The sequence below is a fragment of the Zalophus californianus genome, chromosome 15 (assembly GCF_009762305.2).
Source record: "Zalophus californianus isolate mZalCal1 chromosome 15, mZalCal1.pri.v2, whole genome shotgun sequence".
Taxonomy (NCBI): domain Eukaryota; kingdom Metazoa; phylum Chordata; class Mammalia; order Carnivora; family Otariidae; genus Zalophus; species Zalophus californianus.
In genome coordinates, this window is record NC_045609.1 from 88165296 (window position 1) to 88185329 (window position 20034).

Genomic DNA, 20034 nt, shown 5'->3' on the forward strand with positions numbered 1-20034 from the left:
CTGAGCTGCCTGGCTGGGGTGCTGTGGGTGGGACAGCGAGCCCATGTCCCGGGAGCCAGGAGCTGCTCCAAGCCGCAGCCTGCGTGGGTCTCGCGGCCTGACGGGTTCTGTGTGGGCTGCCCCCGCTCGCCGGGACCCCCCGCGGAGTCTGGGGCCAGGACAGAGCCCTGAACAGTCTGGTCTTGGTGACTATAGTCAGGTTGTCGGTGGGGTTTGCCATTACAACGTGTCATGGCCCCACTGTCGCTCCTCCATGGCCTTCGGGAAAGCAGCCTCTGGGTTTCGGGGCCCTCTTTTGCGACTTTGCATTCCCATGAATCGCTTCTGTGGGGAGCTCAGCCAGCCGCAGATCCGGACCTCCACCGTGCAGGGCTGGGCCGCCCAGCACAAAGGACAGCTCTGTAGGAGCGGTGAATAACGGGCTGTCCTTTCATCGGGGCGGCTAACCTTTTGGCAGCCACCAGCAGACTGCATTCTGCTCTGCCGATTGGGAGGACAATGCCACGCCGGCCCTTTGAATGGACGCTGCCACCAACAGTGCCCCATTCACAGCGTTGGGAACCTCGGGGAGCATTGTCCGCCGTGCTGTGTGGGGATGCGGGGAGACAGCAAGGAGGCTCCTGAGAGGGGAGCCTGCCTGGTTCCAGCTTCATCTCCCCGTGGCGTCAGACCCCAGCAGCCTGGCGTCCCTGTCCCCCTGGCGCTGGTGGCCGGAAGCCCAGGTTAAAACCCAGAGGCCCCCAGCACTACATGGGCAACTTTTCTGTAAATCTAAGATTATTCCCAAATAAAAACTTAGTTTACAGAAACCCGAGAGACAAATTCTGTCTGCAGTGTGCAAACTCTTCCCAAGTGTTTGGTCCCCCAGCAGTATGGACTGTGAGCGCCACGGAGCGCCTCGTGCAGGATGTGGCACCTGTGTGGACACTGACCCCAGCCTGGGCTCACCTGGAAAGGACTCCTGTCTGAGATGTCGGACGATGAGATCCTCAGTGTCAATAAAGCAAAGCCCGCAGGCCCTCTGGGTTTTATTACAAATAATAAGCTTAATGTTTTTTGTGCAATTCATGAATATTTTGCTTTTCATCCGTGATTAACAAAGAGTGTTAGGCCAGGAGGCTGGGAGGCAGGCGGTGCCGGGGCCCCTGCATGCACCTGGGGACCTGTCCTCCCGTGGGAGCGCTTGCACCTCTGTGCCGCACAGTTGAGCACCTGGGGCACGTTCTGGGGATTAAACTGGAGCAGAGAACGTGGAGCACCGTCCTTCCTGAGCTGCCAGCGCCAGAACTTCCTGACGGCTTCCCAAGCTTTCCGCCGTGAAATGAGATTTTTTTCCACAAGTGACAGGGCTCTTCTGTCTGCCCTTTGAAACGTGGCCTGGCCTAGTTCAACAGAACATTCTACGTTACAACTGTGAAATCCTGGCATGAAGCGCCCCGTTGTCCCCCCATTATTTTCTCAGAAATACAGTCCATTGTCCTGGCGCTCAAGTTAATTTGATCAACATTGGGACATTTAACTTTTATGTCCGGGCAAAAGAGCTGTTTCATGCTCATTTTGGGCATTCAAAGGAAATGATTGCCAGAAAAATAATGTTGCTCGGAACAATCGGGAGCAATTAGTTTCCCAGGGAGAGGCTATGTGACGCGCCCCGCCGCACCGCTCCGCTCTGTGGCCTCCCGGGCGGCCATCAGTCAGCTGTCAACTGCTCAAAGACCCTCTAACCTAAACGTTTCTCTTCAGCCCGTTCCCAGAACTCGCCTGGCTGTTCAGCGGGCGGAAGAAAAGCCGCTGCGTCTCTAGGCAAAGGCGAGCACAGCACTGAAGACCTGGGTCATCTGGGACACTGCATGGCCAGCCACAGAGCTGCTTCTCGCCACCTTGTTTCCTGCTCTGAGTGCCCACGGGCAGCAGGACACACACACATCCCCTCGGGCGTCCAACCGCCCGGAGGCCGAGGTTGCCGTTGTCGTGTGCCTGGTGTGGTGTGGGGTCCGGGGCCGCACAGGCCGGCGCCCTCGAACCTGCTCAGCCTGCGCGCTCTGGGCCCCCCGTGTTCCCAGCGCCAGGTAGGAGCGCACCCAGTGAGGACGCATGGAGTCCAGTTGCAGTCCCAACAAAATGAGCTCATTATTCCATACATCTCAGATGATGGACGGCATCTGTGATACAGTCTCTCTTTTATTTCATTGAAGACCAGGTGAAGCATCTAGAAAGCGTAGATGACTCTGTGATGACGGGGTGTGCCCTGTGGTTGGCTCAGTCACATCCGTGTGTCTGTGGTCGTCTCCTGTGTCCTTCCGTTAAGAAATGAAACAGCGTGCTCGAGCCCGCTCTGCTTTGCCTACACTCAGGTGGCGCCGCCGCCCCTGGGCCGTGTGTCCTGTCTGCACCGCGGGCAGGCCTCTGTCTGCAGCGCACACGTGGGAGCATCCGTAGGCACCGTAGCTGATGTTCCCAGGCGTCTCTGCGGGGCGTTCTGCCAGATACCTCCGTCCACAGCTTCAGCGTCGGGCCTCGTCATGTGGTGTCTCGACCACCTTTGTGCTCGACCACTACTTTGTTGGCATTTGGCTTGTTCTCTGTGTTTTGCCAACAGGCTGATGTCACGAGCTATGGTCTGGCCACGCTGCACTCCGACCAGGCAGCCCCCGCCGGCATCCTCGGCCTGGCCAGCATCCACGCTCACACCGGCCTAGGGAACGCAGATGGTGTGCATTTCCTCATGTTTCCTGCGCTCGCTGGTAGCGAAGGTTTTAAAGGCACACTCAGCTTTCCAAGACTCTGGTTCTCGTTTCTTCTGCCTGACACTTGAGGATCTTCCGTATCCATGTGGTTCGTGGTGGCATCTGAGTGGTCTGAGAGTGGTTCTCAGTGTTTACTATCTTAATGCTGTTTACAGGGTGTGAGACCAGGGACTGGTGCCAGGACCCTGCACACCAGCCACAGCCCAGTGCTCACGGGGAGCTGCCACCCCACACCCTGCCCCGCACATGCTTCTGCTGGAGAACAGTGGGTGGCAGGAGCAGGGACTCGGTCGCTGGGAAATCCCGGCTTGAGGAGCCCCATCACAGTGCACGAGAGACACTGAGGCCTGGGCGGGGGCTGCGAGCAACCCCCACAGGCTCGGGTTGTCTTGTCACCTCGCCGTGCAAAGTGCCACAGACCCGTGGCTCAAACAGCACACACTCATTGCTTGAGGCTCGAGATCCCATGCCAGCTCGCTGGGTCCTGCTGAGAAGCCACCGCCTGGCGTGCCCCGGCCGCCTGGTCACTGTATCCGCACGAGGCGGAGGGCACGTTGGTGTCTGCTCCTGAGGGTACCCCACCCTTCGGACCCCATCTCCCCTTCATCACTCCCAGTGGTGTGACTGGCCCGTGGCCAACCGCACAGGGGTCGGGGCCTTGACCTGAGAATCTGGGGATGGGCACATTCAGGGCACAACAGGGCCGCATGGCCTCGTGCCAACAGCTGGCTCAGGCCTCCAGCTGTGAGGACAAGAGGTAAATTTTGGAAAAGTGGCAAGAGTTTACAGGGGGAGGTTGTGGGAAACAGCGAACTTTGTGATTCTGGTGTCACCAACTAGAGCTTTGCCCAGCCTCATGTCACCAAGTTGTGCTGTGGCCACTCCAGTGGACCCCACGCCTGTGGCTGAGGGTTCGTGTGCCCCCTGGGGCTCCCCACCACCAGCAGCAAGCTGCCCTCGAGCCAGGGACGTGCCGAGGTCCCAGCATACACTTCCCACAGTCCGAGGGGTGCCTGCCATGCCTGTCGCGGCACCGCAGTGCCGCCCCACGGAGCTCCCGCGTCAGGCCCCTCAGGTGTCACACCCTCCGTGCACTAGGCCTGTGAAATGCCCCAGCCCTGGGGAGTGCGTCGCGCCCTGAGCGCTCACAGCAGGCCGGTCGGCGGGCTGTCACCGAGGCCCCTCAGGCAGCTTGTGGGGACGTTGCCCGACACCAAAGGGACAGTCAGGGGTCTGCGCCTGCCCGACGCTGGCCCAGGCCCTTCGAACAGAGTGTTCCCTGCATGCTTTCCCTGTCTCCGCCTCCGACACGTTGTGCACAAACCACCCTCCCTGGTGCTGGTAGGTGTCCCGCCCAGGTGACTGTCCTCGTGGGGGCTGCCAGTCCCCCACGCGCCCCACACGCCCTGGGGCAGAGTGAAAAGTGAGGTCATGGAAGAGCGTCCGTCCATTGCTCTGGAGGGGAAGAGATGGTCTGCTCAGAGCAACGTGGATGTGGGGCCGAAACCTCAGGTGCTGTGCCTGGTGTCCGCGGTCTCCTCTGCTGGGTGTTGTCGCGATGGAGCTGCGTGAGCAGAGGCCGTTGTCCCTGCCGGCTCCGAGGAACGGAAGCCGATGCCGGTCACCTCGCGTTCATGCGTAAACTCCGCCTAGGCTGTGATTCAGAGGAAAGTGAAGGGAAGGGAGCGGATCTGGAGTGGTGGACCTGCCAGAGCGCTCTGACGGCGTCCTGCCTGCTCTCCGCACCACACCAGGTTCTCGGGGTGACACGCAGTCTGCGCACCCTTGGTGCTGCCCGTGCCACGTGGGCCGAGGCCACCAGCCAGGAACGTTGTGGTGTCCGACAGTTGAAGCCACGACTCCCTTCAAGGAACAATGTCTCCATCCTGGGAGGGTGGGCGTCACTTATCCTCGAGACATGAGTGCGCGGCCCCTTTCTGCGCGTGTGTCCGCGTGGCCTGTCACATAATGAAATCGCCTGTCAAAACAGAACAAGACTCTGTTTCCAAGGCCTAAAAAATTGATTTTTATGGCTCTTCTTGTAATTCTGTTTTTGAATTAGGCACATGATATTGATGTGGGCCTACGTTTTAATCATAATAGCGTCTGACAAGGTAATTAATTTTAAAACAACTTTTTTCTCTTGGTCCAAATGGCACTATATTGAAATTAAAAGTGAGTGCTGTGAGGGCCGCGGGCCTGGCACTCAGGTGATTGCCGCGGCCGTGACAGCCCGTCCATCTTGCGCCACCACGCGACCTTTGGAGATGGTGGTTATTGATGAGCGCGGGCCATTACATCAAAAGGAAGTGGGCATGGAAATGTGATATAGTTTAGGTTTTTAATGATAGTATTACAAGAATCCAGCCCTACTGACAGAATCCCTGTCATCGGCGTGGCTCCGCGGGGGGCAGGAACAGCGTGGCCAGGGTGTCCTGTGTACCGTAGGGGCAGGAAAGGCCCCACCATCCAGGAGAGCCTTAGGAAGTGAGCGTTTCCTCTCGTAGATGCCCTGGAGCTTTTCAGAGTTTGTTCGGTCAGATATTAAATTGGAAGTTTGTTGGGTTTTGAGGAAGGGACTTAACTCCCGATGTGCTCTGCCGTTTGATTAGCCAATGGCTGTTTGCTTACACGGTCCATTCCCAGGGCACCAGCTGCCTGCAACCCTGTGCAGCCGTCCGTCCCCTCAGGCCAGGACCGTCGGCTCAGCCCTGTGTGCCTTGAGCCTCATGAGGACCTGGGTGGCCCGCATCCAGCCCCCGCCCCCCTGGAGGCCCTGTGCACTTGAGCCCGGGCTCTCTGCTGTCCTGCGATGCTCTTCTCCCGCATGCTGGAACCCCAGGCTTGGATCTGACTTCCTTCGTTCCTGTCGTCCCGTGTGTCTGTGGGCAGTTGCTCCCGCCACGGCCTCCATGCGTCCTGGACCCAGAGCGGCCTGGTGACTCCAGTGGCTTCACATGCCTTCTGAACGTTCATTGATCCCAGAGAACATGAAGTGCTTGCCTTGTCCCAGCGCAGGGCTTGACAGTGGTTTCCAGCAAATTGTACAGAGCAGATTACGCTTCTTCAGGCAGAGACTTAATGTGACGGTATCGGCTCACAGACGGCTAAGAATGGATGGGCACGTGTGAACTGTCTTCCCTCCTCTGATTGGTCTCCTAAGGCTGTGGGGACGGAGGAAGAATCCTTGGTAAGAGATGGACTCTGCACACACATGACACGTGTGCACACGCCCCACACGTGTGCAGCATCTGCACATACGAACACGTCTGTACACAGCGCACATGCATCTCCGCGTCATGTTTCTGCGGTCACCCACGGTTTCCCTCCAGCTCTGTGCTTGCAGTCCCCCGGGAGCAGATGTGCAGAGAGAGTGGGGTCGTGAGTCTGGCCCGCGGATCGAGTTCTCTGGAGCCTCCTCAAGGAAGGCAAGTGTTCTGTGCTTTTTAGCAGCTAGAAGCTGATGAATCATTAAAATAATATGTGTAAATTCTCTGACACTTGGAGGGAGCTCTCCCTTCAGCAAGAGCAAGCCGGAATGTGGTCTGGTTTAACTTTTCTCAAAAATATAAAGAGTTTTAAAAAAAGAAAGGAGAAGTGCATTTGAGAGGCGTGAGGTCATGCGTGCTGGCTGGGTGGAGGCCAGGGTGCGTGGCCCCGGGGCCCCAGGCGCGGTGCTGACATTCTGCTCGCCACGTGCTCACCTGCTCCCAGGAACCAGCCAGCGCCCAGTGTGAGCAGCAGAAGAGCATTTGGAAACCGTCCTGTGAACAGCATTCCTTCTGACCCCAGAGACCCCTTGACTTTGACAGCACCCACCCGGCCTTTGTATCTTCAGGCCTCGGCAGAACGATGGCCAAGGAGCCAGCCTGGCCAGGCGGCTCTGCCTCTGGTGAGGGAGCCTCGCCGGGAGTGGGCTGCCTGGGGAGAAGCAGGTGAGGGGCAGCGTGGGGGAACGGGGGGGCCCTGAGACCGGAGGCTGGGCAGTTCCGGCGGGATCACGGAGCCATCACAGAGCAGCCACCTCCCGGTACAACACGCACAACTGCATTTTGCTGAGGGGACTCTGTGCCTCCTTGGGACACCTGCCTCGCGTGGGAATTCCTAGGCACAGGTGCCCTCAGGGCAACAGGCATCTCTGTGTGACCTCAGAAAACAGAAATCAGTCCCTGTAATAAGCTGTGAATGATGCCGGTTTGGGTTTTTAAAAACAATGTGATTGAACCCCAATGATTGTATTCTCTCCGCGTGTACCTGGACCCAGGAGGGCCTGCCCGCGGCAGCACCAGCACCGTGTGAGGGGCCCTTAGTTCTCGGGGCTGGGACAGCCTTCTTTCCTGTTGGGTCTGCTGTGCACCTGACCTGCACCCCCGTGTCGGCGAGGCTGGGGACCGGGAAGCCCGTGCTGCAGGTGTCCTGATGTGGGGACGCCCTGAGACCTTTCTAGGCCCCCTCCACTCGTTCTTTAAGGAGTTTTCTTTTCTGAAGATGCTTAACAGCAGAAGAAGCTTTAGTCTCTCTAGGACAGGAGAGGTGGAGGGCTTCCTGCCGACACGAGTCCCGTGCGGGGCCGAGGGAGGGAAGGAAGGGCGGCAGCAGTGGTCCTGGGCACACTGGTGAGCCCGTGGGCCAGGTCAGCACCCCTGCCACTTCTATTCCTTAGTGGTATTTTCTCGATAGAAAAGTTTAATTTATAACAAGTAAAGGAAACTGTTGGTCGTCTGCATTAATCCATTAAATATGTCCTTCGTTCTCAAATTCATGTATAATTGAAAGTTATTCCAATTAAAAAGGAAAACAGGATGTTTTGTGGAATGTAACTGGATGATACAGTGATTAAAACGGGAGTGAAATATGAAAATAGCCAGTATATTTTTGAAGGAACTGTCCGCAGGAAGGGCATCCCTGTGGAAAGGCTTACTGCCTGCAGGGGTGCGGGGTCGGTGACGGTGTGCAGAGAAGGACGCAGGGCCTCAGAAAGGCCCGTGTGATGTGGGGAATTTCGTGCTGCACGGACTGACTAGGAAGAGGATTGAATGTTTAACAAATGGAGCTTTCGCTCGACCGCCGGGAACATCGATACCCTGAGATCCTGACGTCACACTGTGATTCCACATGGGTCAGAGGCTGACGTGGGGCTCTGCCGTGAGGATGGGAGAAGGAGAGCCGTCCTCGGCCCGGGGCTGGGCAGGCCGTCCGGGGACAATGCCTGCTGCCTGCGCGAGGGTAAAAGCTCACTCACAGCAGAAGGCCCCGTGAACAGCCTGGAGACACCAGCCACGGACCGGAGGGTGGATTCTCACCGCTTCCTAGGGAGGCTCCTGGGATCCAAGAAGAAAGTGGCAAGAAACTGAAAACAGGCCGGAAATAAGTCGGAACAGAAAATGCAGTTCAACAAGTACCTGACCAGGCAGGCGGCCATGTGTGGCCTTGTGTGGCCTCATGTGGCCTCATGTGGCGAGGGCAGGGAGGGCGCAGAGGGGTGCAGATTCAAGCAGAAATGCAACTTGTTTCCATGGATGGGACGGATTGACAGTGTTGGCAGGCGCCGTCAGGCATCTGCGAGCTACCAGGACGCCAGGACCCCACGTGCCCCCCAGGCCCCCCACCCCTCACTCCCAGGAGGGCAGCAGCCACGGCTGGCAGAGACCTTTCCTGTGACCCAGGAGAACATTGCAGAGCTAGGCAGGGTGGCACGTGGTCCTTACTTGGTCCTTTCTTCTGTTTCTCAAGCTAATGAATCAAGTGAGGAGACCGAGTCAGTGGTAAGCAGTGCCTGAGGCAGGGGGACACGGCGCCCGAGGCAGGGGGATGAGGCAGGGGGACACGGCACCCAAGCACGACATCCAGGCTGGCCCAGGCACCGCTTGCACAGAGAGGCATTACCGGGTGGATTGGAGATGCACCAGGTTTCTTGGTAACCAGTGGAAGTTTTCAAGTTAACCTGGTTAAGACTTTGCCCCGGCCTCTGCCTACCTGATGACGTTTGGGATGCGCCCTCCGCCCCGTGCCCTGCAGCCTCGCCGCTCTGTCCTAGCAAGTGTGTGAGCAGAGCCATGGCCAGGCAGTGACGTGGGAGCCTTGCTCCCTGACCGTCCCTTCCTCTGCGCCGAGCATACGTTCTGCTCCGCGGGTTGTCTAGTTAGCGGTGGTCCGAGTTCTGCTCTCCAATCGGAAGAACCCGGCACTTTGCTTTGCCTCCAGAAGCGAACAGTGGTCATTAATCGTGCTGCTGCCATGTTGGGGCGGGTGGAGGGAGCGGTCTTCTGCCTGCCCGTGAGGGAAGAGGGGTCTGTGAGGCGGCTGCTGGCTGACCTGGAGGCTGTCACGCTTGCCGTGTGTGCATGTCTCAGTAGAAAAATGGGAAAGGGATTGTGGTCAATTTAAAATAGGTGGAAAAGATGTTTCCAAGCAGGCGGTGCCTCAGTTTAAAAAAAAAAAAAAAAAAAGATGCAGTTGCTCTGCTTTTATGCCTTTGAAACATGGAAATGGGGCCGATACGTAAACACTTCCAGAGCAAGCTCAAGCGTACGTCCCGCCTGGGAGGAGTCGTGGAGGCGCCCGGCAGAGGCCCTGGCCAGCGGTCCTTCCCCGGTGTCCCGACCCTGTGCCCCTGTGAGAGCCCCCTACCCGGCCCTCGTTCTTCTCACGTGCAGGCTGGACCTCCAAACCAGATGCGGTTTCCACGCCGCGCTGGCCCACTTGTTAGGACACCCTGGTGGCATGCACATGTCAGCGTGGAGAGAACCGTGCGTGTCTGGTGGGTGTGCGGCATGGTCACTGGGCTGCTTGGGAGTGCGTGGAAGGCACGTGTGAGGGGCACGTGGTGGAAGGGAGGCTGATTGGCGTGCAGATAACGTTGTCCCCTTCTCTCCTCCCAGAATCATCGACCAGCGATTCGAGAACGTGTCCTACTTTGTGTTTGGTGATTTCAACTTCCGGCTGGACTCCAAGTCCGTGGTGGAGGTAGGTACCGGCGCCCAGCCTCATCGGGAGCCCGTAGTCGGGGTTTTAACCAAAGCTGCGGAGTCAGGGTCTGCCCCTTCCGGGCAAGTTCAGCCCTGTCCTTCTCACGGCTTGTATTTAAGGCAAATATTCCCAATAAGGAGGTTTTCCTGTCAAAAGGGGGGCTGTTACTGGAAATAGAAACGGACAGAGTGTCACAGACTTCTGCAGCTGCTCAAGTGGTCGTTGCCCATATGGGGACGCCATGTCCTGCTGGGAAGGTTCCGCCATCTGCTGTTGAAAAGTGGACAAGCCGGTGGGGAGACGTGGCTGGAGGGGCTGCTCCATCAGCTTCCTCATTGGGAGTGCCGGAAACCCGTCTTTCACTGAAAATTCGTGGCTGTTGCTCAATCCCCAGGGGCCTGGGGGCCGTGTGTCTCCTGGGTGCACCTGCAGGGCCCCTGGCGGGATGCCCCGCTAAGAACAGGTGCAGACGGAAAGCCTTGGCCCTGCCCCGTCCCAGCCATGTGACCTCGGAGCATCACCTCTGCGGCTGGGAAGGGGGGTCTGTGGTTCTGGCTCAGGGCCGAGGCTCCAGGGTGCACCCCTGCCCCCTGCAGCAGTGACTGCAGTCCCAAAACCAGCTGCAGCAAAGGGGAGCCCAGCCCAGCCCCCGCCACCACTCCTGCACAGGCATGCCGGCGGCCCACGCCCGGTGTGCAGCACACCCCAGTGGAGACCTGGGGGCCGTCCAAGCCATCACCTTCCTGTCAGCGTCCATCGTCCATCCTCTGCAGAAGCGGTTCCTTATAGTCAGCTGGGGTGGCTGCCCATCATTCCATAGCTCCCTGTGGCTGACAGACATGAGTAATGTACGGAAATTCTCTTCTTTCATAATGTAATGAATCCAATGGCACCCCACTGCGCGGGCTCACGGGGCGTACGGGTGGTCACACGCCACATGCTGGGAGAGCGTGGGGCACCCCGCCACGAGCATTTCGGGCGGACAAGTGAATCCCGCCAGGATTTTGAGATCCTTCGCTTGGTTCTGCTAGTTTTCCTTTCCTCACGGGGGGGTTGGGGGGGCAAGTCCATCAGATCCCAGGCCCTCCAGCGAGCCCAGGAGCTCGTCGGTCTTGTTGAAATGCTATTTCTAGGATAGGATTCAGATTTTCAGGAGAAGTGGAATAGCACACGTATGCCTGCCCCTCCTGGACCCCACAGGGCACTGTGCGGGGGCCCCAGCCTCGTCCTCGGTCAACCTGGCTGGCCCTGGCCCAGCAGCTCGGGGTCCTGCCCCCATCCCCCACCGGGGGCAATCAGCTGGCCCACCGCCAGCCGAGGAGACAAGGGGACGCAGGGAGGTGGGGCCACCTGCACTAGCAGAGCTCAGATGGTGAGAAGCTCCGCTCCCGCGTTGTCTGCCCCTCCCACCTGCGGGACGTCAGGCACGAAGTACGGTTTTAAGTACTGGGAAGAGTATGTGCGTTTCTGTGGTCCCTCCTTTGAGGAGGTCAGTTAATACATTACCGCTACGTTCTAGCTTAAACATTTCTACGTATCTGTCCAGGTCCTGCCGAGTGCTCTGCTAGGAGGCCCCACGGTGGTGGTGCTGGGGAGGCACGGGGGCCCAGGGCGCGTAGTGGGGAGACAGAGGGCTCCCGGTGTAGACGGAGGGTGTGGGAGGTCACAGAAGGCAGCAACGGCGCAAATGCTTCTCAGCAGCTCATCGTCATCACGTGGCCTCTCCAGCCCCCTGGCCTTGCTGTGTCCCCTTGCCTTGGGGCCCATCTGAAATCCAGCCTGGCTTCATCTCAAGGTCCTCAACTAATTACGTCTACAAAGACCCTACTTCAGAATAAGGTCCCATTCTGAGGTCTGGGTGGACACAAATTTGCGGGGGACTCTTCAACCCGTGACAGCCCATAACACCAGAGCGACACGTCTCCCCTGCATTCAAAAGACTGAACGCTAAACAGTAAACACGCTTCTTGGCAAACGTTCACCTGAAGATAAGTTCAACTGAAAAAGAACAAATTTCTTTCACTGGTGACTAATTTCAGTGGTGCCAGTTAAGCTGTCTTTAGTTACCAAATTTTAAAATACCGCATAAGCACCTCTTTTGGAAACTCAGAATCTGCTAATGGCTTGGCTTCACTTTTTTTAAAAGGGTTTTAACTGTAAAAACAAGAGACATCTTGTGGGAACCCTGAGAGTCAGAGTCAGTCTGAGCTGCCCGTGGTTGGGCCCTCAAGAAGATGGGTGAGGAGAGGTGTTCAGGAAGCCCAGGCGCCCTGAGTCCGGCCCTGGCAAATGCAGATTCAGGGCCCGCCACCCTGAGGGCCAGGCTCTCAACCAGGCCTCTGACCCACTTCACTTTGCTTTTAATTGTCTCCCAAATTGTCTAGTGAGCCTGTGACGGGATCATCAGGCACGGCTTCCTGTCGGGACAGTGTCACGGCAACTTGTTAGAAACGCTCATCCTCAGGGCCCCTGTGTGGAGACGCTCGTCACATTGAGCCTCGCGCATCTCGGCGTCCCCTGGGGCACCCCGGCCGCACTGGCTCGGGGACACAACCTGCAGGTGCACACGTGGGACGCCTCCCGAGCTTCTCACCTCTGAGCTGGACTGTGCCGGGGGCAGCCCTGTGACGGTCGCGATGTTTCCAGAGCCCTCGTGGGAGGCTGCCCTGTGTTATTAGATGGAAGGCCATGGGGTCCCGGGGGTCGTCAGGCTCTGCTGCACCACAAACTGCGGTTTGTTTTCGGCAGGCTGCGAGGGTGGTTCTGCTTCACAGACGCCCGTGGCTGGGTTGGAGACTCTGATTCTGGTTGCCGCTTTCCAGCTGGCTACTCCAAGCCGGTGTCTCTCCCTCAGCGGTCCAGTGGGTGTTTCCCGCCTGCCTGCTGGGTGCCCTGGGGTGAACACAGGGCACGGCCCCCGTGGTGCCAGGAGAGCCGTGGGGACCGGGTCTGCCTAGCAGGTGGGACACTTGAGTCTGCTTTTCCTGATGGGCCTTTCTGTCCATTCCCTGCCCCCCCCGGGAGTCAAAACAGCAACCTGAGAGCAGTGTCCTCCAGAGCGTCTGCTTCCCGGGACCCTGTGCTCAGAAGCCCCTGCCTTTTGCAGGAGAGCCCTGTTTGGGATGCAGCCGTGTCTGTGGACCTTAGTATCAGCCAGAGGCCAGCAGGGCATGTTTTGGGCTGGGGTCTCCTGTGGGCAAGGCCTGGCTAGAAAGCTGTGGAGTCTTGTCCGGTTCTCAAGTGTAGTCTGGGGGCGTCCGTGAGATTGGCAGTGTGGACGGGGCAGACAGCACTGGGGTGTGGGCAGCCAGGAGGAGGAGTCCCGGATGAGTGCAGGCCGTCCTCTGTGCATCCGCCACCAGGGGCCCAGAGTGCTCTCTGCCCCTCTGTGGTGCTGAGGAGGTGAGTGGGTCCCCAACCTCTCCTTCCAAACCACACCATGGCCCAGGAAAGACACAGATCCGAAGGAAGCAGTGGGGCTTGACCCACACTGCCCACCACTGGCCTGGGCCTGGCACTGTCCCTCCTCTCCACCCGGGTGCACAGGCAGATGGCCCTCAGCAGTGACCCCCCTTGGAACAGCCGCTTGTGGACACCTACACTCAGTGCTCACAGACCAGGTCCCGGGGTGGGGGGAGAGAGCCGTGCCGACCTCGACCCTTGGAGTTCTGGAGGAGGAGTGCACACGCGGTTTTCAGATTGCCTGAGGTCAGCGTGGCTGCCGACCAGGAATGCCCTGGACAGTGCCGTGTCTGCGTGTGGTAGGAAGGCCTAAGGAGGGTGATGGGAGCACGCCTCCTGCCTGACGGGGACTTGTGCAAACACCACAGTTGCTTCGTCCGCCCGGCGGGTCTCTTCCCTTGCAGCGCTCCCCTGAGAAGCCGCTGCCTGACTCGGCTTTGGGTTTGCTTGCTGATGCCCCAGCTGGAGCGGCAAGGTCAGCCTCCCGGGACCTGGGGCAGCGAGCACACTGGCGGGAGTCATCAGAGGTTAACTCAATCTGCCTCTGAAACAATGAGGGGCCAGTGAGCGGCTTGCGGCTACGGCCACTGTGAGGGACAGGCTGTGATTGTCTGTCCGGCGGCCGGGGGCGGGGGGAGGCGCCTCCCGGGTGGGGGTCAGTCAGGCCCGAGCAGGATGGGGAGATCTTGTCGCGGTGAGCAGGGAGGGGGCAGGGCCCGCTGATGCAGAGGGAGAGGACCCCGGCCCCTGGGAACCGGCAGCCTCCTGTTTCAGACGCACACGGATGCCCGCGAGCTTGCAGAGCAGAACTGAGAAGACAGTTCTGGGAGCAAACTTGGCGCTGCCGCCGGAGCCATAATTAAAGCACACATTAGACAGGGTCGTCACGTGCCGACTGATGGGCCACGCGTCACGAAGCGGATTATTAACGCGGCCTCCGGCTCGGCCCTGCGGGCGGGACCACGCGGAGGGTATGTTTTACGCCTTGTGCGGTGGCTGCGAGCAGCTGGGGCGCTCAGCTGGCCTCAGTGACAAAGGGCGACAGCGGTGCCAGGCGCTCCCGTCTCTGCCCGGCCGCGCCCACCTGCCGTCCTTCATCCCTGACAGCAATGCTGACGCATGTGCTTCTGGAGGCTGGCGGCCGTTTCAAAACCAGTTGTCAGTGAGTGACGTGTGCGCGTGCACTCAGGTGCCAGGTGGGCCTGTCAGAACATGGGTCCTGTGAGGCCCGTCTGGGAGAGGCGCCCCCAGCACTGACGGCGCTGGCCTTGGAAGGGGCCAGAAGGACCCACGGCAGAGCCAGCCCACTGCATCCCGAAACCGCCGAAGACCCCAGCCAGCAGCAGGGGTGCGGCCAGCTCCCCAGTGCCCAGAGCCCCGTCCCCAGACCGCAGACTTCGCTGCCGCCAGCCTCCTTCCCTCAGGTGCTCCCACGTCCTGGAGAAGGCGCTCCCACTCGGCCTGGAGGGGGCATTGCCCTGTCACGGCCTGTGCCAACCCTCTGGAGGCCCTCCAAGATCCGGCAGCCAGGAAGGTCGCCGTGCCGACACCGAGAGCAGGAGGAAGCGCTTGTGGGCATTCTCTCCAGCTAGCTCGTTGGTACCAAGCCCAGCCACGCCCCAGACACTGCCACGGACAAGGTGCACGCAGGCCCCTGTCAGCCCCCCGTCAGCCCCCCGTCAGTGCCCCTGTCAGCCCCCAGCAGCCCCCCTCAGGCCTGTCAGCCCCCGTCAGCCCCCTGTCAGCCCCCAGCAGCCCCCGTCAGCCCCCCGTCAGCCCCCGTCAGCCCCCCGTCAGCCCCCAGCAGCGAGTTGGTGTTTCTGCCCATGCTGTGGTGGGAGTGGTGGGTATGAGCAGCCCAGGAGCTCTGGGTAGCCTGGCATCCACGGACAGAGGGAAGGGATGCCCCAGCCCACGTCTCAAGTCCCGAGAGGCACCCGGAGAAAGCCTCGTTGGGCATGGAGCGGTCACAGCCCGGAGCGGCCTCAGGTGGTGTGGGTTTAGGTGTGCAGAAGCTCCATCCTCTTGCCACGAGTAGATGCTGGTGGTCAAGAAGGTTTCTCTTCTGAACTGGGAGCCGGTGCAGACGGGGCTGCGTGTCCAGGCCGCCTCCTTGCTCCGGACGCCACTTGTCTCCGCAGTGGCTGAGTGGGGAGTGGGGGGGCTCATGCGCAGTGCGTTGGCTTATTGTGTGGCTTTTTAAGAGTCTTACTTTAAAACAACAGATTTACTCATATAAATCATTAAATTCATTTAATTACTGTTTCAGAAAAAAAAGAAACCTTTATGTGGTCTGTTTTGAGATAGAGCTTGTGGCATCAAACTAAAGCAAACTATGACGTTATACTTAATTATGACGTTATACTTAATTATGACGATTCTGGGTTTCATATTTAGGGTATTTTTTTTCAAGATTTTATTTATTTATTTGACAGAGAGACACAGTGAGAGAGGAAACACAGGCAGGGGAGGGACAGAGGGAGAAGCAGGCTCCCTGCGGAGCAGGGAGCCCGATGCGGGGCTGGATCCCGGGACCCTGGGACCATGACCTGAGCCGAAGGCAGACGCCTAATGACTGAGCCCCCCAGGCGTGCCACTAGGGTATTTCCTCCCAGAAAGTTTGCCTTACAAACATTAGTTTGTTTTTCCAATTGGTAGATTGATGTCAAAATAATTATTCCCATAATTATAGAAAAAAGGTCCCCTAATGTGGGACCTTGATTTGCTGATTCATGGTCAGGTCTGTGCTCACCAATCTGTGATGCTTTTTTCTGTGTGTCCTGCTAGTTCATGCCCACTCTTGGCGTCAGCGCAGCTCATGGGGATTTTAGGACTGCAGCGGGGTGCCAAAGCCGGTGGGCAGGTTCCCTCTCTGTGGCCTACGCTCCTGGTGGGAAGAAGTGCCCCTGCCCCCCAGGCCTCCCAGGTCGGAGCCCTGGCGTGTCCATGGAAGCCCGGGTGTTCTCAAGAGACCAAACCAAGAGCGTGTCCAGTGTCCCTGGCCAGGGCCTCGTCCCTGGCCTGAGCTGCGGGTGTGCACAGACCTGTTGGACACCAGTCTGAGAAGAGCACACGCAGCTTCCTTCTGGAATGCCGGCTGCGTGGTCCTGTGTGGGCTCACAACCACCGTTGGGCTTTGCCCAGCGCACCCGAGCTCCATCAGCACCCGTCCTTGTGGCCCGGCTGGTAGGGAGTCCGCGGAGCTGTCCTGGGAGAGATGAAAGGGTCTTTATGGCTTGTTGTTGTTCTGGATGAACAGTGCACAGTCTGAAACAGAGGGGGAAGGTGCCTTGGCGGCTGACCTAACTCTCGTAACAGCGCCTCCTCAGGACCCGCTCACGGCTTCCCATGTCCCCCTGCTGCATTGGCCAGGGCCCTCACTCCCATGGTGTCAGCACTTTGGGGTCCTCAGAGGTGGTGGTTCCCCAACACTTATTAATAGGCCTCTTTCCTCCTGAGAGTGCAGGGGTTTGGTGGGAAAACCTTGGAAAGAGCCAGAGCTCATGGGAAGGGTCTTTGGGAAGTCAGCATAAAGGGGACGGGTGACCACTGGGGACCGTTCCTGCTGGAGGCAGTGCCCCTTTCCAGAGAGAGGACAAGACCTCGAGATGCTCTCTGGTGGAAGCTGCCCTGCTCGGCCCTCAGGCCCTCTGGCTGGGACCGTTCTGTGTGTCAGTGCAGACCAGCCTGACCCCCAAAACCAAGGGGGTCACCACCGGGCCACTCCTGTTTGCAGCCACCAGGCCCGCCACCCTCCCCTGCTGTCACACCCCTCTGTGCGTCTCAGGCGCTGTGTGTGCCTGGGGATGCGTGTCCACGTGTTGTGTGCATGGGGTGCTTGCTCTAACCCCGTAGCTGATGTGGTTCCAACACCACAGACCCCGTGGTAAGGCCACAGAATCGCCCACTGGGCCTGGGTGAAGGTGGGGGAAAGGAGCTGCGCTGCACGCTGTGTCAGAGTCTCTGGTCCATCAAAAAGCCGCTGCTCGCAGCAGGTGCATGGCGCCTGGCCTTGCACCTGGGACCTGCCCTCAGACGGGGCAGAGACCGCTGTTGCCTGGGAGGAAAGTCCACGTGAGCACATAGAGCTCGGGGCCACCCAAGACGGCCGCGCAGGGCACCTGCCCATCTCCCGGCTCATCCAGACCCCTGGCCTGCGCTCCGCGGTGGCTCCGCTCTCCTCTTGGACGGCCTGGGCCGGCTCATCACAGTGGCCCCAACCCCCCACCCCCTGCTCTGCTATGGCCGGAGTGCTGACCTCACTGCTTCCGAAGGTGTCTGCAGCCCCTCCCTGAGCCCCAGACGCCTCCCTGAACAGCCCGCCGCGGACTGGCCACGTCACTTTCCTCCAGGGGCACCCCCAGCACCACACTGTTGCCACTGTGCTGTCGCGGTTTGTCAGGAAGGTCCTGGGAGGGTGGCACAGGGTCCCACGGCTGGTCCTGGGAAGCAGTGGGGCTGTGCCCCCAGGCCTGGGGGTCGATGGCTCTGGTCCTTCTCCATCCCTGAGAGTCCCGATGCCCTTGGGCCCTCTGCTGGGCTCACCACTTCCTTGGCACCTCTGTTTAAAGCTGGAGACTTAAGGGCCATTTCTTCTGCAAGCTCTTCCTGCCGGCCTTTCCAGAGTCGGCCCCGCGAGCATCTGTGGCTGAAATTAGGCTGGAGGCGCCTTTGTTTCCGATTTCACGCCCTCAGAGGGCCTGCATGTTGTTCTGCGGAGCTGTCAGGGGATGAAAGCCTGCAGCAGGGTCCTGCTCCCTGGGAAAGGCGTGAACGATGGGGGAACTGTGTCTCCAAGCCCACCCACCAGTTCACGGAGGCCGGGCCCGGAGTCAGGAGGGGCACACCCTCCGGGGTCCCTGGGCCCGCGGCAAGGGGCAGGGCTCAAGACTTCTCTGCCTGCGTGCCTCCTGCTTTCTCCGTTCTCCTCTGAACTCCTTGGGCCCTCCTTCGCTTGGTCGCCTGAAGCACTCGTGGGCCAGGGAGTGAAGAGAAGCTTCCTCCCTCCTCCTTTCCTCCGTGAGTGTTGATGTCTGGAACACGCCAAAAGCACACTCTGCTTCGCAACCGAACACCTTCTCCCAGTGGGGTTGTTCCTGTCTGGGAGCATGGGGCACGCGGACGGCTGAAGCCCGGGGTTGGCTCAGCTCCAGAGCTGCGATCACAGGCGGCCTGGTGGGAGAGATCAGGTGAGGGTGTCCGTGTGTCCGGGTGCTGCCCCAGGCCGCGGGGGCCTTGTGAGGCCCTCCAGGGTCCCCGTGTGCCTCCCTCAGTGGTCTCGGTTTGAAAACAAAGAAAAGTCCATTCCCGCGGCTGCAGAAGTTCTTAATTCTTAATTCCTTAAGAATTCACTCCAGTGTTTTCCTCGAAACTGCCTGCACTGTGTCTGGACGCGGGGCCCAGGCTGGCTTTGGGGCTCGTTTCTGTTCTGTTTAATGTAGCCCTGAGTGGCTCTGCTGAGGACATCCCAGCCCTGGCACCGTTGTCCGCTCCCTGCACGTTAAACAGTCTGTGGACGTCTGGCCCGGCTGGTTTTCATCGCTGACTAGAGTCGGGATTGGACCTTGCCCCACCTCTTTGTGCAGCCATGGGGGAGGGACAACGACCCCGAGACAATGGCCCCGCTCACCCCTCTGGAAAACTCTGCTCCGGGCCAGACAAGGAGCGCCTGGCGTCCTCGAGGTGCCGGCCTTCCCCCTTGTGCCGATTTGGGACGGGTTTTGCTGGGGCCAGTGGTCAGGTCAGGAGGCCGCAGGGATGGAGTTTGCGTGTGTGTCCCTGGCTGCCCCTTGTGCTCTGGGCAGGAGGGCACCTTCTTCCGGGACCTTCTGATCCTGTTCCCAGAGGAGTGGGGCCTCCTCAGAATGCTTCTGGAGGTCAAGTCATGCAGACCGTCTGCTGAGAACCTTCTGGGTGCCTGTGGCCCTCAGTGGGGACCCGGCCATCACTGACAGGGGGGCTCAGTTGCAGGAAGGGGGTTCATGGCTCCACCAACAAACAGGTGATTTTGCGTCAAAGCACAGAGACAGGATGTGTGGACTGCCGGGATCCAGGACGTGTGGGCGGTCAGAGGAAGTCACGGGAGCAGAAAGGGCCCTTTCCTGGCATGAGGACCCACGTTCCCAGGAGCTTAGCTCGGCTTCTGCGGCCACTGTGGCCTCTGTGGTTCTCGCACAGGCTCTGGGGATGGGATGTCACGGACCCCAATGAGGAGCCTGCTGACCCCAGGCTTGCCCCAACTCGGCCCTCACTGCATTCCGGAACAATCCTGCCCCATGCCATGACCCCGAGTGCATCCGAATGTGCAGAGTGATGTGCATCGCGGGCCTGGGGGGTGGGCTTCTTCCAGGCCTGAGGGAGACCAGACCCCTGCCTGCTCCCATGGGGACTTCTCCTGACTCTGGGGGAGAGTGCAACCAAATGCAGGTTCCCAGCCCACAGGGGCCTTGTGGACAGAGGCAGGACTCCCCATTCCTGTTCAGCAGACAATTTTAAATTGGAAATCCGCTTCCAATATATACATCAACTTCCTGCGTTTCCTGGGGTGGAGGGAAGCAGGGGGAGGGAAAGGCGTGCCCCCGAGAAGGGAAGGGCCCTCCAGGCCTCTGGACTCACACCTGCACTGGTGCATGCATCCCCTCCACTGTCCACATCCTGTGGCCCGGGCCCGCTTCCAGAGACTGCCTCCCCAGCACGGCCCGTGTCCTGTCTGCCGTCTGTCCATCTGCTCCCCACCACAGTCCCCACACTGAAGACACCGCACCCAGGCACCCCTCAGCCCCTCGCCAGCTCCCTGACTGCCTGTCCCTGGAGCCCCCACATGTCTGCTTCACATTCACTGTCCAGTTCTTCTTCC

The 20034-nt window shown here is 59.5% G+C and overlaps 1 protein-coding gene across 5 annotated transcripts in view; it reads left to right on the forward strand.

Moving 5' to 3' along the window:
- Positions 1-20034, forward strand: part of INPP5A (inositol polyphosphate-5-phosphatase A) — a 174174-nt gene that overhangs the window by 129568 nt on the left and 24572 nt on the right. For all 5 annotated transcript variants that reach the window (XM_027591301.2, XM_027591310.2, XM_027591322.1 and 2 more), the window contains exon 9: positions 9629-9713. In XM_027591301.2, the coding sequence (XP_027447102.1) occupies positions 9629-9713 (85 nt within the window). The remainder of the gene's footprint in view (positions 1-9628; positions 9714-20034) is intronic.